At 40.6% G+C, this 21825-nt stretch overlaps 1 protein-coding gene across 3 annotated transcripts in view; it reads left to right on the top strand.

Annotated features, from left to right (window-relative positions):
* LOC145465407 (sterile alpha motif domain-containing protein 9-like) overlaps positions 1–17598 on the top strand; it is a 36284-nt gene extending 18686 nt beyond the window's left edge. For 2 of the 3 annotated variants that reach the window (XM_081449188.1, XM_081449187.1), the window contains exons 2-10: positions 1108–1129; positions 2313–2401; positions 2698–2754; positions 3631–3703; positions 4738–5010; positions 7020–7403; positions 7696–8394; positions 8642–8662; positions 9857–17598. In XM_081449188.1, the coding sequence (XP_081305314.1) occupies positions 1108–1129; positions 2313–2401; positions 2698–2754; positions 3631–3703; positions 4738–5010; positions 7020–7403; positions 7696–8394; positions 8642–8662; positions 9857–14502 (6264 nt within the window). In that variant the 3' untranslated portion in view covers positions 14503–17598. The remainder of the gene's footprint in view (positions 1–1107; positions 1130–2312; positions 2402–2697; positions 2755–3630; positions 3704–4737; positions 5011–7019; positions 7404–7695; positions 8395–8641; positions 8663–9856) is intronic. The other variant, XM_081449189.1, reaches the window with a different exon arrangement.
* Positions 17599–21825: the final 4227 nt, after the last annotated feature.

The raw sequence follows: 21825 nt of genomic DNA, 5'->3' as shown, positions 1-21825 counted from the left end.
ATAACAGATCGCTAAGGTTTTAAACTTTGTTTGTAAATAATTGTTGTTGGGAATACTTAAGAAATAGTAAGCGTGCAGGGTGCAACAATCGGGTTATGGATGTACGCGGGAGGTTGCTGAGCACGAAAGAATCGTAAGAGTCGCACTCGGCTATCGCCTCGTGCGACTCTAGCTTCTTGAGGGCTTAGCAAACCCCCCAAGTTTATATATTTGTGCAGTTGCGTTGTCAGTGGAACGAATATATCGTGGGTAGCTTCAGGTTTTTTAGTAATACGTAATCTGTTTTATCACTTTACGAAATAGCGACATCAGGCCGCCCTGAGCGTCATACAGTATAAGCGTTCAACCCCAATCAATTACGGAACGTAGTAAAATTAGTTCTTTGTTAGAAAGACTTTTGGAGGCTTGAAACTTTCCTTCCGGCAATTATTGTTCCACAGAATGTAAAGAGATATACGCTTAATTAGATAATCAAAAGCCATTATTAAAAGAGGTGTGGCGCTGTAAATCACAAAACAAAATACATCTACAGAGATAGTAAGAAAGGGCAAATGCAACAAAAGAATGGATAAAGGAAAACTTGTATTTGATTATTTTCTCTGATATGTCACAATACGAATTTATTTCGCATGATTGCACTCGATCTTTTTAATTGCTTTACACATGTAACGCATATTAGCATGGAGAATGTCACGTTTTTTTTAAATAAGGAATCTTTTTTTTGGTTCAAAAGCAGTTTTACTTAATTTCCTTTTTTAATTTTAACAAAAAAAGTTAGCAATTAACGTCCCGGTTTGCTAGAGCTTTGTTACAGCTTTGGTTGAATTTCGATACCTTAGAAGCAATGGAGATAACAAAAAAATTAATTTTTTATTTTATTTTAGCGGTGCTTTTGACAGCCAAAAATTGCGGTCATTAAACGTCAAATCCTGCATCCCTAGAAACTAATCAGTCGGACCCTTAAATTCACAATAATGCTATAAGTTTATTGTCAAACATCGATTGCTTTAAAGTTAGGGGTAGTAAGAAGAAGTCTTTAAAAAGACTGATTCAAAGCTCACAGTAACTTGCAATGGGAGCTAACTTAAATATTCATTTACTTTGTAGGAGGCGAAAAACGCGGATTCAGGTAAGAAGGGACCATTTCGTCTTCTTGTTAACCGAGCTCTAGGGCTGCACTGGGACAATAGTGCTCGAGGTCTTTCTGTTACGAAGAAAGATCAAGGACGAAATTCTCCCAATGCGACCTTGAGCCTATGAGAGCTGATTATGTGGTCTTTATTACATTTTACCGTCCGTAATTTTCCAGGAAGCCGAATAATACCAATATAAATTATGGGACAATTTGGCCCTTACTATTAACTAGCCACGTCGCGCGTACGTTTTATCTTATCCTTCAGCAAGAGAAAATAAAGGGCACGCAATGCATGCATAGTTGATGACGCTTTAGAATGTCTCTGAAGCAGGCTTGAAGTATTAGCCACCCCAGAAATGGCAAAACAAACTACATGGAAATTTTAAGTCAACGAAGTCGCTTGAAGTCAGAACAGCCGATTGTATTTTATGATTGGAGTGAGCAAATCTTTTATGTTGTCTTTTTCAGTTGTGATTATGCAAGTTAAAACTACATAAAACAGGAATGTCGCAAACAACTTACTTGTAAGGGTGCAACTATTTGTTTCAGGGGGACTTTTCCCAGGCATGTTCAAGTGACGCTAACAGGGAGATAAACTCTCTCAACCCGAGGTTAACTAACCGACCCATCAACCCTGTTTGTACAGTGCAATTTTAGCCGTGGGTTAACAAAACTACGGTTCTGGGGGGGGGGGGAGCTAAAGGGAATAACATTCCAACCGGGTTGGGGGGGGGGGGCAACACTTCTAACGGCTCTTGTTACTGCAGAAAACGAAGTTGACTCTGAGAGCTCCAGCCCAATCTCGTTCCCAGGGCTATTGGGAGGGGCCCCTCCCAGTCTTTTATATATTAGGAAAAAGCCCTGGGCACGAGGTTGCTAGGAAGCAGTAGGGGTTAAGAGGCCATCGAACAGCTAGCAGAACAGCTAGCAGAACAGCTAGCAGAACTGAGCTGGAGTTGTCACCATGAAAGTTAACTTCTCCTTGGATACGATGACGCTTCCCGTAGGGTGATTGATTACCTATTTGGATAGTCACGCCAATACGAGCAAATTATTGAACCTCCCTCTTAAAACTGTTACTTGAATGAGACTTGCAGCGATGCAGGCCAGTTAGGGTAGTAGTAGGGTGAAGAGGTTTGTATTTTCATTTGATAAATATTGTTATTAATTTCCACAGATACTTCTGCGTATCAGATAGTCTTTTCCGCCCTTGATGAGCTGGAATTGGATTCTCTAAAGTTTTTTTTCAAGAAGAATGTTCTGGAGGTAGGAACCCTTTCTACAATAAGCATCTAGGTTTCAATATCAGAATACCAACACCCAGCGGTAAAGAAAACAATGATTACAGAAGAGAATTATATTATGACGAACGTCTTCGTATTATCAGAACATCTACTTCAAGATTCTATCAATCTAGAAGACTTTTTCTGATTACGTTGCCGTCAAATCATTTTCGCTAGCTATAGGTACAGTCGAAACACCAGGAAGAATGAAGTATTTACCCTGAAAAAAAGACTTGATTAGTTAGTTGTCCATACTTTTGAATCTATTTGTTTTTTCAGGATGAAATGTTATTTCTCATGAAGTCTGAGAAGGAACTTCGAGACGTTCTTACGAAGGTACAATAAGGTTGTTTGAGTTTAATTAGTAAGTACAGGTTTGCGTAGGAGGCATCCTTTGGACAATTGGGTGGCGCGCTGTTGGTTGGGTGCAGCGTTTACTGTGGCTAAACAGTCCAATTTGTGATTAAAGATACGACTACAGCTCTGGCTGATGAAATGTGCCTCGTGTAGGTTCGCACATTGCAAAGAAAACTATCTAAGTACATTTGGATAGTTTCTTCCTCCCCATTAATGGCTTCCAGATAAATTCAAACTTATATTCATACGCCAACTTAAAAAATGCAAAATGCATGATATACAATATGATACAATTGATTATACAATTAATTTTCACTGCGAGTGATATTTGAAAGAATTTTCAAATATCAGGTATAGTGCAAATCCTAAAATGCTGGAGCTTTCATACCATTACTCATTTATTATATAACGGCGTACAAACTATTACAAATTAATAATTAAACGATAAAATGGCCCGCTCTCAGCCGATCACAATGAAGTAATTTTCTCTGTCGTATAATAAATAAATAAATAGTTACACAAATAAGATATAAAATAAATAAAATTAAAGAATTAAATAATTCGTATAGCTCCAATATTAGATCTTTTCTTCTGATATTTAGTGAAAAGTATTCCTATATGACTTCCTACATCTTTTTGGCGTTTCTCTATCTTAGTGAGCTACTATCAGTTTAAAAGCGATTAATCTAACTAACCTAACCCTAAATTTCGAGGTATGCGTGACGCAGGAACGTCTTCACGATTCTATAGGTTACTTGTATACTGAGTTCTTGGTTGATTGCTGATCACTTGCCTATCTCCTAATTGAAGGATTGTCTAATTTCGATAAGTTCTCTCTGTATTTATTTATTACAGGAATTGGGTTTAGCCTTTGGTCCGGCCTTCAAATTTAGCAGACAGTGGTTCAGCACGTGTTATAAACATAAAGGTAAGCAGATACTAAAACGAGATGGATGTAACATATCAAACATGAGAGACAGTGTTTCATCAGGATATCCAAACATCGAGAAGAGAGTTGAAAATACGACGCGCAGCGGAGTACATTTGACGAAATTTGAGGTGTTTGCCGAATAGCCGATAATGGACTGTTTGATATATCTTCTCGGTCGAAACAAAAACTAAGGAGTAAACGGAGAAGTAAAATCGTCAAAAACTATGCCAGTTAAGGCCGGGTATCCAAACCTCCTTTCTTTGTTTTAACTTGATGAATTGGTGATGAGTTTGAGAAATTATCTAGAAATCGCTTGTCATGCTTGTTGTTGCAAATAAAGGTTAGGGTAGGTGTGCAGTTTTTTTCATAGCTAATAGAGGGAGCTGGTTGTGTAAGTCCGACAAGTTTGAAAGGGTTACATTATCTACGACCCTCGCGTCCATCCATCTTGACGACTGATCTAAAGTTTCTAAGCTCAGTGGAAAAGAGGCCGAGTTTGGTTAAGCCACAAACTCGGAGTGTACTTACACAAGTTAGTGTGACAAGGGCATTTATTGAACTTCATGAGAACAATCTGGAGTGGAAGAGTGGGGTTGGGGGGGGGGGGGGGTGTGCATGGCTCCACGAAAATCTTTATGATAGGTGTTTCAAAATGGGCAGAGATATATCTAAAACTCCGATGTACTTTAAAAAGGTATCAATGTAAACTGACAACGAACAGCTCAAATTTTAAACTCATTATAACCCATCAAAACAGGGTCATTCACTTAATGGTAATGCATTAATAGTGCTGATAGTCCACTTGTAAGGTGAAATCAGTGGCTTTGAGTATGACGCCTCATCATAGAATACTCGATTCAATGCATTATCCATCTACAACGACGATAGCTACTGCAAGAAATGGACGGAATTTAGTTATTTTTTGCAAATGGAGATATTTAAGCACACAAAGTTGCTCTCCTTTTGCGTGTGACTTTGTTAAATTCCTTTGTCGATGATTGTTGGCGATAACCAAAGTGAATACTTTTCAGAACAAAGGGAAAGTCAAGTACAAACCACAGAAGGAAAAACAACAACTCCTAATGGAAATAATGAATCATTTCCAACAATAGCAATTGATGGAAGCCAGCACGAAGATGGTCAAGAATGTGGAATTCAAGGAGGAACCAATGTTGATCAACAAACAGAGCTCCCGAAAAAATCCCCCTATTCCAGCGAAGAAAACGGTAAACAAAATTGCAAGAAGCAGCTAAGGAAAGAAGGAGAGGCTCAAAGCACAGCAGATCCTAAACGCTCTTTTATAGGTAAGCCCAAGCAACTATTAGTGGTGCAGGCGAGGATTGAACGAGAGGAAAACAGTTTGACTCTGACTACGTATTTGTGAGGTTTATTGCTTCTGATAAGAAAGGTCCGACCATTTGCTACTCGTGCAGTGGAAACGCAACGATAACAGCCAGATTGTAAATACGTAGTCAGAGTCAAATTGTTTTCCTGTCGTTCAATCCTCGCCTGCACCACTAAAATATTTGTTTTAAGAAGATCAAATTTCCAAGGGGCAACTATCAGACCGATAGTTCCGAGACGTAAACACTCTATTGTCTTTATTGTTCACCACTAAATTAGTTAAATTTAGTTTAATTTAGTGATAGTTGATGAGGCCGAACGCTGAATCAACTATCACCATATAGAAATCGAGAGCGAATAATCTAATTGTTAATTAGTATATACCAAACCAGTAGCTAGTGCTTTTCGCACACTCTGATTGGTTACTCAAACTTAGTATAGTGCTATTCCGAGCTGGCGCGGCGAAGTCGTAAGCAAAATGGCTTCCCGGTTTGCTACCGTGACAGAAGAGCAAATTTTAGCAGTAAACGAGGCAGCTGTCCCTGAGAGCACCAAGAAGGCTACAAAACTCGTTTTGGCGGCTTTTACAGATACGGTTTCATTATTTTTAGCCGTGAAGTTATTATTGCCTGAACCGATACAAAACGATTTGTTTACAATTGCTAAGTTACATAAAAGTTAATGTTTCGAGGTAGCGAAATTAAAACAATGTCAACAATGAAATTCTATAAAATGTCTTTATACAGAATGGTTTCAAATGAATGAAGAATTCACAACACCTTTCGAAGAGATGTCGGCAGAGCAACTCAACAAGCCCCTTCAAAAGTTTTACTTGTCCGCAAGAAAACGAGACGGCAGTTTTTATAACAAGACGTCCCTTACCGCAGTTCGGGCCGCTTTGGACCGCCACTTGAGAAGTCCTCCATTGTGCTAACCGTTTTCTATTGTTGGAGGCAGCCAGTTTAACGAGTCCAATAAGTCCCTCAGCAAATTTTATAAAAGTGGCCAAATTGCTCTTACTGTGCGCAAACAGCCCTTGACAAAGGAAGTCGTTACAAAGCTTTATGAAGTGGGCAAGTTCGTTGAAATCGATTCACTACAGTCGCATAAATTACAGAAAACAACCTGGTTTATCATCTGTTTGTTCTTTGGAAAGAGAAGCCGAGCAAACCAGCATCTCCTGAAGAAGCAAATGCTCGTGTCACGAAAAACATCGACTAGAGAGAAATACTTTGAAGTAAGCAGAGAGCGAGGTGCAGTGTTCGCCACGAAAAATCATCAAGAAGGCCTTGAAAACAAAGAAGACGAGTTGAGCGGCAAAATGTTCGAAAGACCTGGTTCAAACCGTTGTCTAGTGAGGCTGATCGAGAAATATCTCTCCCATCTCAATCCTGAATGCAGCAGTCTGTTACAAAAACCACGAGCTGCAAGTAATTCCTTCCACCCAGCAAATCATGAAGTGTGGTATTACGCGAGTCCCTTTGGTCACCACACGCTCGCAAACATGTTGCGTCGCATGTCTTCAAGAGCTGGAATAAAGCCACACTAACTAGACCATTCAATCAGGGCGACCACTGTCACGGTTTTGTCCGCTGCTAACATCGAAAGTCGATATATCGAGGCGATAACCGCAAGAAATGTCACATGATACATCAGGTGATCGACAAATCATAACGTGTCTAGTGTGAAACGACAGCAACAAGAACAATCTTTATTTGTACTCTCGCACACTATAATACTAATTTGTTTTACGGAATTACGCCTAACGGCTAAATTTTTGACCCGTTTTACAGCTAACGGTTAACCCTATATTGAAACCCTCATATGTTAGTGGCATCTGTAAACAACTTGGGGGGAGGTCCTTTTTCTACCTGGCTTGGTATAACAAAGACGAGCAAGAACTAACTCCTTCATGTTTTACACCCCAAGCACGTTTCGTAATATCTGCGATATATTTACTTATTTTCAGGTCCGATACCAAATGACACCATAGAAAGGGAAAGTGGCAAGTTTGAAAATGAGAAAGAAGAATCAATAGGTGATAGCTCTCTAAGGAATATTCCCTGGAGTGACAGAAACAATAACTCTATTACTGAAAGGACAAGTTCTGCACAGTCAGTCGGGACAACAGGTACAGAAAAACCTAACCAGAGCGTGGAAAAGGTGCCGTCTGAAGACGGCTGTGCTGGAATTGACAATGGCCCCTTTTCTGTTCCCAACTCGTCGAGTTCTTCAATACCACAAGATGCTGGGCTGCCACAAATCAGACCTCAGACGGGTGGAGCTAAGAAACAAAGTTTATCAACAGAAGGACACGACGCAGAGAACTCTCCGTCAGTACAAGTCTCAAAATGTAAGTATGTACAACAGTTAACCATGGTTAAACCAGTTAACAGCAATTTATTGTAAAATGAAAGATGATTGCTGTTAATTCCGCGAGATTAAGCTGTTCAAGAGGATTTTGAAGACTACTTTTAGCAAATGTAGTGAGTTTTTTCCCAATATAGTTATCCGCACAATTTCCACTGACTCGTTGTAAGAACGCTGAGATTCATGGACGAGTTCAGAAGTACATATGAAAACAACAACAGGTAATTTTCATGAGGTCAAAAGCATTATTTATAGCCATCTTCATTTTGTTTTAGGCATTGGAAGACCCTTTGGGGTTAAAGTAAACGAAAGCAACATCAGTTACAATAAAGGTTTTGTCTTAGATGCAGAAGAAAACAAAGAGGTCGAATATAAATCGTTTTCAAGTGCCCATCCTTCAATTCTGCCTTGGAAAATTATGGAGAAGACTAAAAAGTTCATCTGCGCTTGCTTAAATGCTGGCAGTAAAGGGATCATTTATTTTGGAGTTGGAGATAATCAAGAACAGAACTCCAAATTCCTACATGGAGAAATAATCGGCCTTGAGGTGGAGAACATCAAAGACGACATCACTAAAGCTCTTCAGTTTCTCCTTGATAATCACATCAAGAGCGACGATGGACCGCTACAAAAAGGAGGAGAACAGAATTGTATCAACATTCATTTTGTCCCTGTGACGTGTCAAGGGAATCATGCCAATCTATACGTCGTTGAAATAGAGGTTTCCCGAGACTGGCGATTCTGCAAAGACAACGTTTTTCACTCCAAAAGCTGGATCGAGAAGCCAGGAGGGAGCAAAGATTTCACTGTAAAGAGAGGACTGAATGACCTTTTTAAAGTCAAAGATACGTGGGATGACGTTGCAATCCGTACCAAGGGAGCATCTACTTGTGTGAAGCAACATGAAGTAAAAAGGCAAGTGAGGGAGCCTTTAGAGACGAAGTACAAGGAGTGGAAAAGGGAAGCAAAGCTTGGTACGTGGATGTCTTTCTTTTAGTGGAAACAGTTTACGTTGATTTTCGGTTCGGATATCTACCCCAGCATGATTTAACGTTAGGTAGAGAATAAGAAGACTTTTAAATACGGTCTTTTTATTGACGTTTTTATTAACTGTTTGCAGCTATGTAGATATGCGGAGTTGATGCAAAGCAGTAGGTACGCTGTCCTTCCGAGCCATGGTAAACGCTAAACCCGTCTATTTTATTTCTCTTATCATTGTAGGTGCAAACGAATTTACAGGTGGTAAGTAGTTGCATACTTTACTGATTTTCCTCGTAGGCTTCGCCATTTTCAGAAATCTATTAGACTTTTGGTGCATCAGGTTTTTTTTAAATACCTAAATTTTCTTAGTTGGCTGTACAATATATTTCTACCGCCTGTTTACAAGCACGATTTAAGTTTGAAAACATTATTTCAAGGTGCTTTAACGAAAACAGTACTACATACCAGAAAGGGCTTTAAATGTCTTTGTCAATAAGTCGCATGTAGTCTGTTCCTGTAACTTTGGGATGTTGACATTTTCGGAGTTTAACAGCATACCTCTTTGTAATCTGAAGGCCCTGATTAAAATCCTCAATCTTGCTACTAGTAAGATTTGCGCATCGACAGGTAGTCAGTCTCTCGCCAGCTGGCGTTTTTTAAAATAGTTTCATGTTTAATTTGCAATGTCGTTCTTCATTTACGGTGTCCATAATCGTTACGGAAAGGTGACTAAAACCACCAACAACCTACATTTATATTAATTATGAAACGTATCGAACCAATGACAGCAGAAGAAGCCTTGCTAGTATTTAGGCATTCCCCTCGTATTTTTGAAGTGTGTAGAAGACAAAACAGTTATCAAGCACTTTTATGTTCGACGATTAAATAGACCGCATTTTCTTATGTATCTTAGCGTTACAAATTTTGTAACTACCCTGTCGTGATAACATCAAGGATTGCAAAGCAAATGATAGCTCGAGAGTCTTCTAGGTGAACCAGGAGCATAACGGGCATGCGCTCGGTGTTAAAAACAAGAGCATCCATTAAGCAAACTTGACCTATTCTACGTATGTCAGTTCGCATTTTTACAAATGCCTGCGAAATACATATAAAATCACCAGAAAATGACGGAGAAAGCCATCTGCCCACTTTCATAGGAAATATAACAACTGACTACCCCTGTGTCTGAGCTAGGCCAACAATTCTTCAGAAAGCTGGCTACGCCGTTGATCATTGTAACATATTACATAAATTCCAGTTTCGTCAGGTAGAAAATGCAGTAAATCGTAATTATCTATGAAACAATATGGAATGAAATAAGCCACAAAATATTTTTGTTGTTGTACAAGGTACATTTACATCTTTCATCTTTCGTTCTTACTTATGAGGTATTCAAAACAGATCATGTGTATTCAGCCTCAGGCCCTTTTTTTTTACAAAGAAATAAATTTTAAATTGCAGGACACAACCCAGACGATCCTGATTTCAAGATGTACAACACGATGGTGAGAGAACGACTGTTTGACGTGAACATTAAAGATTATCACTACATTCTAGTTGCCAACAAGGTGCCTCCCCAGTACAGAGGCACTCCTCATCTATCATTCCTGCAAAGCATTCCTTGGGTAGCCGTTTTTGATCTGTTTGACGCTGCGTCGAAGAAAGATGGGTTATATTTCATCTGCAACGAGACAACGGACGCACGTCGTGCAAATGTGAAGACCCTGGATGACTTTAAAAACATCTCGTCGGACTGGAATGCCAGCAAGGATTGCCCACTGACTACGAGAGGTACAACTTGGATTTTACAGTTGAAGCAGCTGCAAGACGAAGAGTGGATAACATGTTCAGCCAAGGACTATTTCTATCGCACACTCTCTGCTTACAAGCAGTATTTCCCTGCCGGAAGACTGGTCATTGCAATTCTTGGTCTTGGGGAGAACGCAGTCATGGAGATGTCAGATATTGCAGAAAGCTGTTTTAGCATACTTGGTGGAGAAATTGCAAGAAAATGTGTCACCATCATCAGTGAAAGCAAGAATTTCTCAGATGCATTAATAAAGAATTCAAAGTCAGCCTTACGAAATCAGCCGAGAGAATGCTCCCTCACCGACCTATCATGGGATCTGCTGAGAGAAATTGTTCGAGAAATGGTTGGACCTGGCGAATTTATGGAGAGAGGAGCTACCACGAAACTTCCCTATTTTACCGGCCAAAAGGAAGTCCTGAACAAAGTTATTCATTCTTGGGATGATCTCGAGGTTTACTGCCCAGAACCTCGATTACCAAACGCAACAGAGGATATTGAGAAAGCTAGGAATGCCTTTTATAAAGGCACACAAGCCAGCCAAATTAACTTGCTTTACAATCACACCATCGAAAGAACCCTGGAACAAGAGATAACTCAAAAGATTGAGCAGGCGGTAAAAACACTAAGAAACCCTAGCCCAAGCAGTGATCGCATTTGTTCTGTGAAGACATTCACTGTTCCGTATGAACCAGGATCTGGCGCAACGACTCTGTGTCGCAGAATTCTGTGGAACAAGCGTAAAGACTACCGTTGTGCGGTCGTCAAGGCCGTAACAAAAGCTACAGATTTTCAAATTGATCAGCTTCAGCGTATAGGCTACAATGAGAAGCAACAAAATGTTTCACCCCCAGTTCTGGTTCTTCTCGATAATCTCTCCGAGTCCGACATTCGAGGTTTGTTGGAGCGACTAATAACGAGAGAGACAAAATGTGTCATAATCGCTACCTATCCTATTCAAACGACTGGCTCTACAGTTGAGTTTGAAATGAAACCACTACGGCAACTGGATGAAAATGAAATGAGCCACGTTAGGAACATCTTAATCAACATTACCGGAGACAGCGGACGCCGAAGAGAAGCTGAAGAGGTCCTGGAGAGAGAAAAGCGATTTATTTGGTTTGGATTAGAACTGTTTGGAAGAAAGTACGTCAAGATAAAGGAACGACTTCAGAATCATATCGAGAGTATTTTGGCCTTCCTTGGTGATTCACATGGCATACATGAAAAACTCCTTTATTTCTGCTGCTTTCTCCACTTCTACAGTAATGGTTCGGGTATCCTACCTCATGCATTCGTGGTTGATGTCCTTAATGAATCAAGTGCTGAGACGGGTCAAGAGTGTGCACGAAAGACATCCATTCATGACAAATTCGGAGGACTTCTTCTTGAAGGATTCAGCGAATCCTACGGATATCATGGTTGGCGACCTGCACACTCCCTTGTCAGCGAAGTTGTCAAATCACGAATGAATACTGGGGAAATTGCAGTGGAGCTTTTGGAAAACACCGAGAGAGGAAGAGCGTATGTGAATAAATTCCTGAGGGAGCAACTTTTCCAGATTCTTCTACATCGAAAGAGGGTGTCCAACCTGGTTACTCTTCCGCAAGAAGAAGAAAAAGCTGAAGATAACATTGGCCCAGATGAAGAAAATGAAGACCACGGAATTTATGATGTCCGCACCAGGTACTCCCCTTTGATTCTTGACATTTTGGGAGGAGAGAATGGCAATCAAAGAACATTACAGTTACTGATCACAGTCTGCCAGAAGGCAAACCAAACTGAGGATAAAGCATACGCCTGGCAACAGTTGGCGAGATTCATGGCTTATGAGATGCGTTTCAAACAGCTGGAGAGCACGGACGCTATACACAGTCGTCTCTACGATGCCATGAACGTAAGCAAACGCAATGAGTCCCACCTTCCTATGCCTGAAACTGGCATTAAAGCAGCACACATTGCCGTCGATGTTGCTATTCGCCTGCAGCCCAACTATAGCCACCATTACTCGACCAAAGGTGTTCTGTACGTTTTACAACTGAGAGACGTCAATACTGACGATGGGCATTCTCTGGTATCTTCAATGCCTGACGTGATAGATATAGGTCGCAACGCTCTGAAGGTGTATGACCAAGCAATACAAAAGATGCGCGGGCTCAATTTCTACTCAGTTAATGGAAAAATACAAGTTATCGTCCTGCTCCTGAAAATCGTTAAGTCCTTGCCCTGTTTTTGTCTCAGTGAAAATTCCAGTTTCACAAGATACTTGGAAGTAGGCGAGATCCCTCAAGAAATGGAAGATCTTCTCCAACAGGAAGATCACAAATTCATCCAGAATCTTGGCCTAACCACGTTGCAGCTACTTAATACACTTTTCGAAGATATCAAATACAGGCAGTTGACCACGTGCGATGATAACGAATTTAGAGGCCTAAGCACTGCAAACGTAAGGGCGTGCAAGTTGCGACAAGAATTTTACGAAATCACTGGATTTGACAGAAGCAGGCTGGTGACTGGGCAGGTGCAGGAGTCTTGGTCACCCTTATCGAAAAAGACGCCTGATCTCCTTCAAGTAGTGGTGCAGGATACCCTTTTCAAGAATAATGAAACCTCATACAGTGGCTGGTACAACCTTGACAAAGAAGTGGTTTTGTCCATTTGTCATCTCTTAAAACCTCATTGTCTACAGGGTAGTGGCAACCATGACAACATGTTCATTTTCTCCAAGGCCTGCCTTCGCCTTCCACCTGAAGACAAACCGCCCGTCGAAGAACTTGACAAAGTTGTACAAACGTGGATAAAGAAGTTTCCCGACTCCGAGTGGGCGCATCTTTTTAACTACATGATCCATTTTCCAATCCCAGATGGAAGCCTTGCTGCGACTAATTCAGGAACATTGGCGTCCATTAAGAAATGTTGTGAAATGGTCCAGAAGAGGACAGGTTGGAGAGCTCGGAAATCTGCAGCTGAGTACTTCCTCGGTAACCGGACTGGACTGGCCGCTATTGTAAGCCGTCAAGAGTTTCCCGAATTGGAAAAAAAGTGGAGGAATACAAAAACGGACTTTTGGAGGAGCAAGGAAGTCTCCGAAACATTGGCCCGTGTACGAGGTCAAAAAGCATCTACAGGAGTCATTACATATCGAGGAATTCAACTTCGTTTTGATGACATGCTCTATCCTAAGGAAAGCAGAGACGACTTATGGTTCTACGTTGGCTTTTCAGTGGCTGGTCCGTACGCATACGATCCAGTAGATAAAGACACTTATTCGAACATGACCAGAAAAGCAGCAAACAGAAAGTTAGCGGCTTTTCCGTCCACCAGTACCTCAAACGACAATGGGAGTTGTGCCTTATTTGCTGTTGGTCGGGGGAGAGGGAGACGAAAACCGTGTGAACGACACATTGGCAGTGGGAAACAGAAAAATCCGGATGTAACAAACGGCAGTGGGAGTTGTGCCTTATTTGCTGTTGGTCAGGGGAGAGGGAGACGAAAACCGTGTGAACGAAACGTTGGCAGTGGGAAACAGACAAATCCGGATGTAACAAACGACAATGGGAGTTGTGCCTTATTTGCTGTTGGTCGAGGGAGAGGGAGGCAAAAACTGCATGAACGAAACATTGGCAGCGGGAAACAGAGAAGTCCGGATATAACAGATATGAAAAAAGAAACCACTATTATCTCAACTGTGCCCAGTTGTCAAGAGCAGCTCCCCAATGAACCTTGTGATGGACCAAGAGGACGTTTGAACTCGTCTCCTTGCTTCACATCTACTGATCCATCGCCTTTGGCAAGCGATGATAATCCTCAGGGGCCTGCGGCAACAACAACTCCACCGTCCTATGCTTCTGCGTTAAAACACGGAGAAGCCAGCCACGAGTGGAAAAGAGCTAACACTGGAAGTCAGCAACCTATGGCCTCAGTAGTGCGACAAGATATAGAAGGGAAATGGGGTCATCATGGAGAAGAGTGGCGTAATTTCCAAGTAACGTACGTAGATGACAAAGGGAGGCTTCACCATGGATCAAGGGTACGTGGAGCGGACAAGTCCGTAGAATGCCGTATCCACACGAACACTGATTATTCCCGCGGTATTAATCGCTGCACTTTTGCACATTCGTGGAGAGGAGACACTATTCAATTTGTATGTACCAAGTGTACAGAAGATAGCAAACTAGAGTGCAAGCAAAAGAAGGAACACGAAGAATTTATTTGGAACTTAGGTCCCTACATCACCAAGGCGGGAGGAATCTGGAAAGGAACTGACAGAAAGAATACTTCAACAGCTAAGTGAGGTCGGTGGGAAGTTTCTCATCACTCTTCATCATCCTGCATTTGAAACTATCGCTAGCAGAAGTTTTCGATCTTCGTGGGCAAAAGAGGGATTTGAAAGGTGAAAAAATGGCACTGCAGCTGACGACGAATATCGTGATCGAGCCGGGTGTTAACAGTTGAATCAAAAAGTGCAAGGAAAAACTGGAGAGCAGAAAAATGTATTGGATTTTGCGCTAGTCTTTGTAAGAACAACAGTAAGAAGATGTGGCAAATTGATGGATCTCTTACCACTACGAAACAAGGTAAAGCAGTCTCAGCAAGGCAAGACAAGGCAATCTTGTCCAGGACAAATCAGGCTAATCGCGTTCAGAGACACAAGCAATTATTAACTGATGGACGGAATACTGTTCCGATATTTGTTGCAGCGAGACCGAACAAGATCGTCTCATGGGATAGTGAAGAGGTCGAGACTGTAGTGATTCACTAAAGATTGGGAAGTCTAATGAAGTGTTCAAATCATCAATAGCACTACATTCAAGAAGCGGGGGAGCGATGATCACTTCTCTCACAACAACCTTGGCCTCAATGACCCAATCATTACCAATCTCAAGAAATGTAATCCCAGCCGTGCCAAACCAACCTCGGAATTAATTTCATTAGCCGCCAGACTAAAGTCACTCTGAAAATTACATCACGCAGTCTCAAGATTAGTTCTTAAGAAAAGCGGGTTGTTGGTCAAAGATGACCCTGTAGATCAGTCTGAGGATCCGATTAGCCTCCTTTGCAAGACTCGTCTCCAGCCCTTTCAAGATCTCCACCATGTCCTTATGGAGTCCAGAAAGCCTTAAATAGGTATGTCAGGGATACCTCACGTAAGACCATAAGCAAGTGCAACCTCTGTGCCAACCTTGTTCGAGTCACTAATAACACCTTTCTGACAAAACTGCGGGAAGACTAATTCTAAACAACAAAATGGAGACCGACAGGAATCCTTACGCTCACCACGGTTGAACAAACATCCTTCTAAATAAGAATTAAGTGATGGTATGAGAGACCATAAAGTCATCAACTGTCGTGATAAAGATCAAGGACTAAGAACAAACTTCTGCAGCGCTGATTCGGTACTGATCCATGATATAGATGGCTTACTAGAAGAGGAGAAAGAAGTGGTGGGGTGCTTCCACAAAACTTCTGAAAAGACTATAGTAATGACCAACAACCGAGATCAAAATTTAACAGGCAGAGGTTTGAAACAACAACGAGATTTAAGTACCTACAATAGAATACGGTGGTTCCCGACCTGAGATTGATTTCCAAGACTGGGAAGGCATCAGCAGCGTGATTAGACTATGCCAGGAACTTCTGACCACTGTAAAGATGGGTGACCTGGAATGGTATGATATGAAATGGAACGTCTCACGATCTTTCGGCCTGGTAAGAATCATCTGTTTGATCTATCATCATTTGAAAGTCGCAATAAATTCAGAATCCTGAACAAAGTGAAAAACGTTCGAACACGTTTCAATATAGGCCGCGTGTCTCAGAAATCATTGTCAATGGTTAAAATCTGTCACCCAAAATAGGGAAAGGAAAGTGGATTACAGTTTATAGTGAATTCTTTTTGTAGTTTAATTACATCTTAGGAGGTCTTCAAGAGATAACCTTGTTAGCATGTCCACGTTAACTAGGAATCGCTTATATAGGAATCGCGTGACAATATATAATGTAATAACTTCTTATACAATATATAATAAGTACCAGTTTATTTTGTTTTTTAGTTTAACATCAATTCTTGGGCAAATTTGGTCGTATAAGCCTTTGCCTTTTCACAAAACGTAACTAGTGACGTCATAGACAGAATAATGGCAGTTTTTCAAGCAATGCAAATAGTAAATATAATTTCAGGGTGGTTTTTGGGTATGTTTTTAATTTTTTTTAAGTTGACTGGTCAAAACCTGGTCGGGGCACGCGATGTGTGTCACGCAATACTTGATTAGTGAAAATATCAAAAACAGCAAAATATCAACGGAAGTTATTTCTTAGAATCGCGTTGTGCCACAATTGTTATTTGATAATTGACAAAACTTAATAAAACTTAATCTAAGGCTTGCATTGCACCTAGTTGTAACATGTAGCAACTAGTACTACGGCAAGATTTAGGGCCATATTTTCGTAATGTTTGATTAAATTTTAAAGGTGTTCAATGAATACTGCAGTTCTCCGCCAATTTTGAACTCGAAAATTGCTAGATAATATATCAGTAGTTAGAAGTGTTAGTAAATTAATGGATGTGTTCAAATTTTGGGGGGTTAAGCAGTGAAAGTTAACGAATTATCGCGACGGACAAAAATGTCTGTTTCTCCGTTTATTCACATCGATATATCCTCTAAACGGCAGGAAAACAAGCTTTCGAATTATTTTAACTACATTTAAGAAGTTAGGATAGGTATTAGTACTTGTGGTAGAAATATAAAGTAAAGCAGTTCCGGGGTCCGAAATCGAGTGGACCGTTCTTATTAGTGAGAGGGCCTCTCTAATTACATTAGTAAACGTGTAGATGTAGAATTCTAGTGAAACTCGATTGAAACACAGAACTACCAACTGTTGACAGAGTGACGGTATGAGCCAAGAGAATTCAGATTTTGATTATCGAAATAAACGAGTGATTTTACTTTTTCTCGCAGTGCCTTCTAATTGACAGACACTGACAAATATTAATCGAATTTCTATAAAGTTATAGAAACAGTCGTGAAAGTTTGAGAGAACTCGAAGAAGTTGTAGAAATTCTCGCCTGTGGTTCCTATTCCCATAGTATTTCTTGTTCTAGCAAACTCGAAAAAGGCTGTGGAAATACCTGTCTGTGGATCATATTCCCACACAGCATTTCTCGTTCACCCAAATATGAAAAAGCTATAGAAATACTAGCCTTCGGTTCCTGTTGTCACAGCATTTCGTTCTCCCAAACTCGAAAAAGCCATGGAAATGCTTGCCTATGGACCTAATTCCCACAGCAATTTCTCGTTCTCCGAAACTTCAAGAAGCTTTCATCAATCTGAAGCGCAGATAAAGAGGCGCTGTCCACGTCGCTCTTAGGCTGCCAGAAGAGACTTTTTACTCCCACAGAGGCTTTTACCACCCAGGTACCAGTGAATGGCTGAGGCATCCTAGGTACCGCTTGGAAGAATCTGCGACTGAAGTACGTACAAGCATCTTAGATGGACAACTCTAGTAATACGTCTTCCTGGACAGCGATTATCTGCAAGAGATTATGATCCTGAGTCAGATCATATTCTCTTGTTATCTGTGGATCAGACTAAACTGTTAACTAAGAACTGTGTCTCGCCTATACTGGACAAAAATCAGTTATGCGCTAGGGATTCATTTGTATAAACTTTAGAGATTTGAGAGATCTCTGCTTATTTGAATGAAACAAATGAGCGGTTCTTAAAGATCCTTAGAATTCATGTACGGGACCTATTTATAACAGTTGGCCACATTGGACCACAATGTATGTGGTGTGGGTCATGGTGCCCCCTTGGGTCAGGCCCGCAAGCTATAGACATGGCTTTAAAACAGTCCTGATCACGTGTGATCAGGACTGCTAAGACGTCGGGCAAATTAAGTTTAAGTTACGTCCCAAGCACTATCTTATCGTTTTGTAGAATGAATGGCCACGAAGCGGCTTAAGGTGGGACTTAAGCTAAAAACACTTAAAAACACACCATGTTTCAAACATTTTTCCGTGGCTAAGAGTTAACTCCAAACCATGGCAAAGTATACATTCTTAAAAAGCTCAAAGAGCAAAGATTATGAAAAAAAATATATTTGTGTACGCTATAACTGTATTGTAACCTGACACCGGCTGATTAAATCTGCCACCTGCTGGGGAATGCCAGGGCTTACTGGAGAAAAGATAACTCCTACTAGAACTGATCAAAAGGAATAATTTTTACATTTTACAAAAGAAGACAAACAGCTTGCTGGGATAAGCATAGAGATTTTTAAAAAGTTAAAAGCACGTGAAATGATGACCAGTTGAATCTGATACAGAAAAATGAGAAAATCTAGCATACGTTTCAATACATAACTTTGACAGAATGCACTGGACGGAAAAGTTCTATGCTTATCTCACAGAACGTACTAAAAACAACAAATCCTGAAAATGTAGCTCAATTGAATAAATCCTTCTCAAGATATCTTTTCTAGAAGGCGAAAATAACTCGTCTTGAGAAAACGAGCTTTAAACTTACAGTAACAGTACTTGTCAAAATAAAACTTCAATACCTTAAGATTCGAGTTCCGTGAAAAACAAAACTTCGAATTTCTTTCAGAATTTTAGGTTAAGTCCCGCTTTAAAAACGCCTCTTGATATCGATACTTAACAGGTGTTGTTCTAGCCTCTTACAGGCGTTCAATGTGGGCGCAGCGAGAAAAACGGCGAGCGAAAAAATAGGAGAAGGGCGGCGAGAGAAAGCGAACGCCACGCTTCTCCCTTATTTTTTTCGCTCGCCGTTTTTCGCGCTGCGCCTAAACGAATTGCAGGCCTGGAAGAGGCTAGTAATGTCCCTGATGACTGTTTCAGTGTAAGTAACATGTTAACAAATGAACACGAAACAGGCAGTCCATACGGTAGATTTATAGCATTTATTGATTTAGGTGGAAAAAAAAAAGCTGAGAAACACTAATTCGCCTAAGCGAATTGAACTCCTGCAAGAGGCTAGTGTTGTCCGTAATGACTGTTTCAGTGTAAATAACATATTAATAAATGAACACGAAACAGGCAGTCCATACCGTAGAGATCATGAGGAGCTTTAGAGTCCAAAAAAAAAAAATCACCGCAGGGAAGATTACAAATGTATTTGGTTGCGTCAATCATTTTTTAGATATGAGATAATTATATTGACACTTGCGGTCAAAGGTGTTTTCTCAAAATGACATTTTCTGTTTCATGTTTTAGACATTCAAGTCTTTATACATCACCCAGAGGCCTGCTAGATTAAATTAATATAGAAAAAAAAATGCGAACCGACGTCTGTAACCAGAGTGGTCTCTAACGAAATTTTAAACACTAAACATCGTGGTAAGGCTTTCTTTAGCACTAAAACTAGAACCAGGACAGAGATTTCAGAAATTCTTAGTGTGTCCATCTTTTTCTAGAACGCTGTTTAGAAACCGAAGCGGTCAAGAGAAGGCTGTCGTATCATCTAGTATTAAAAACAACTGAATGGAAATCTGAGCCACGAGCGAGGAGCCGCATGCAATGAAATTTTTGCCCCGCAGTTTATAATAGAAAACCGTCCTGAAGAGTATCAAACAAGTAACGCAGTTTTGCCGCTAATTTCCCGAAATACTCTGTCTTGCTACTTGAAAACAGAAATATTAAATAGTAACACAAACAAGTGTGTTTTAATACTGAATATTCGTTTAGTAGGGATCGATTAACCCCAGATTATTTTATTGTTTTGGACAATTATTGGTTAACAGGCGTGCAAGTCAAAAACGCGCCACTTTTTCGGGCGCATTTCGAGTCTTCCGCGCAGTGCAGTCATCATTCTGTTTCAAGGGTACAGGCCCAGGGGTACAGGCCACGTCGACTTGACTGAATTGAAAACTGGTAGGTTTTGAACAAAGAAGATTTAGTTCAACGTTTCGAAATTACAGGGTTTTTTTTTTTTTTTTTGGCATATTTCTGAGGTAATTCAACAAGAATGGTCTTTTCGGACTGAGGGATAATAACTGAAACGCTGTTGACGTGAACCTGATCGGAGACAAATACGGAACTTTTTGGTTGCTTCAACCCATGGGCCGTGGAAAGTTAATAAGTCAAAGCGAATTATACGACCAAAGCTACTTGGCCAGTGATTCTACCCTGCGCGATCACTGCTCTACGACGAAATGGCGTAAGTTCAAGTTATGTAGACATGAGGTCAAGAATGAAGCCAAGAAGAACGTCAGCCAAGTGCAGAGCCTTCTGGGTATGCAAAATCCCATATCCAGGCAGCCATTGTAGATAGAATATACCTGAGAGAAACAATATAATGGTCACGCCATCATATTAAGTTTGTAACAATCGTGGGTAGAATATACCTGTGAGTTACAATCTAATAGTCAGACCGTCATATTAACTTTGTAACAATCTTGGGTAGAGTATACCTGTGAGTTACAATCTAATAGTCACGCCATCATATTAACTTTGTAACAATCGTGGGTAGAATATACCTGTGAGTTGCAATCTAATAGTCACGTCATCATACTAACTTTGTAACAATCTTGTGAGTTACAATCTAATAGTCACGCCATCATATCAATATGATATCACAGGTATACTCTACCCAAGATTGTTGCAAAGTTAATATGACGGTCTGACTATTAGATTGTAACTCACAGGTATATTCTACCCACGATTGTTACAAACTTAATATGATGGCGTGGCCATTTATAGATTGTTTCTCTCGGGTTTATTCTACCTACAATGGCTGCCTGGATATGGGATTTTGCATACCCAGAAGGCTCGGCACTTCGCTTGACTTCATTCTTGACCTCATGTCAACACCCAGGGGGGGGGGGGGGGTTCACCTGGAAAAATTGGGCGGGGGTGTGCGGCCCGCTTCCCAAAACCCCTACCCTATTTATAACCAAAATTTGCCATATTCCCTATCCTATTTATGACCTGACCCTTAAATCAAAATCCTGTTTCAGACCTGCGTTACAATTAGTTCCTTAGTTCAGATCTATGTTGAATTACCGTTAACATAATTTGTGAAGGTCTTTTTTTGGTTTTCTTTTCGATAATGATGAAAAAAATTCTTCTTAAAAACATACCCATATCAAGGCTAGAGTGCAAAATCCATACCCTATTTATGACCAAAACGGCTGGAAAACCATACCCTTTGGGGTCGCACATACCTATGTAGCCCATGTAAGGGAGTACCCTCCCCCCCCCCCCCCACCGTGTCAACATAATTTAAACTAGCGCCATTTCGTCGTACAGCAGTGATCGCGCAGGATAAAGGCACTGGCGATTGATCTCAGAAGGTACCCAGAAAGGTAGGTACTTTGCATTTGTTGGGAATGTAAATGTTTGTAATGTACAAATAGCTAGAGCATAAAAAATTGTTGAGCAAAAGCAAAGCGGCAAAAACAAAGCATGTTGGTAGAACACAGGAGTGGCACGTGATTCTTTGTGGCACCGCGGAAACATTAAGTGTTTGATACACACTTATGATCTAAAACCGGCAGTGTTGCTTTGGAGAAACGAGGAGATGAAAGACTTTATCCAGTGATCATGATTATGGGTCAAGTGTGGCATTTAATAAAGTAAAAATTCCCGCCCCTTAATCTA

The sequence above is a fragment of the Orbicella franksi genome, chromosome 13 (assembly GCF_964199315.1).
Source record: "Orbicella franksi chromosome 13, jaOrbFran1.1, whole genome shotgun sequence".
Taxonomy (NCBI): Eukaryota; Metazoa; Cnidaria; class Anthozoa; order Scleractinia; family Merulinidae; genus Orbicella; species Orbicella franksi.
The sequence above is the reverse complement of the archived record's forward strand: the minus strand, read 5'-3'. Positions and strand labels throughout refer to the sequence as shown.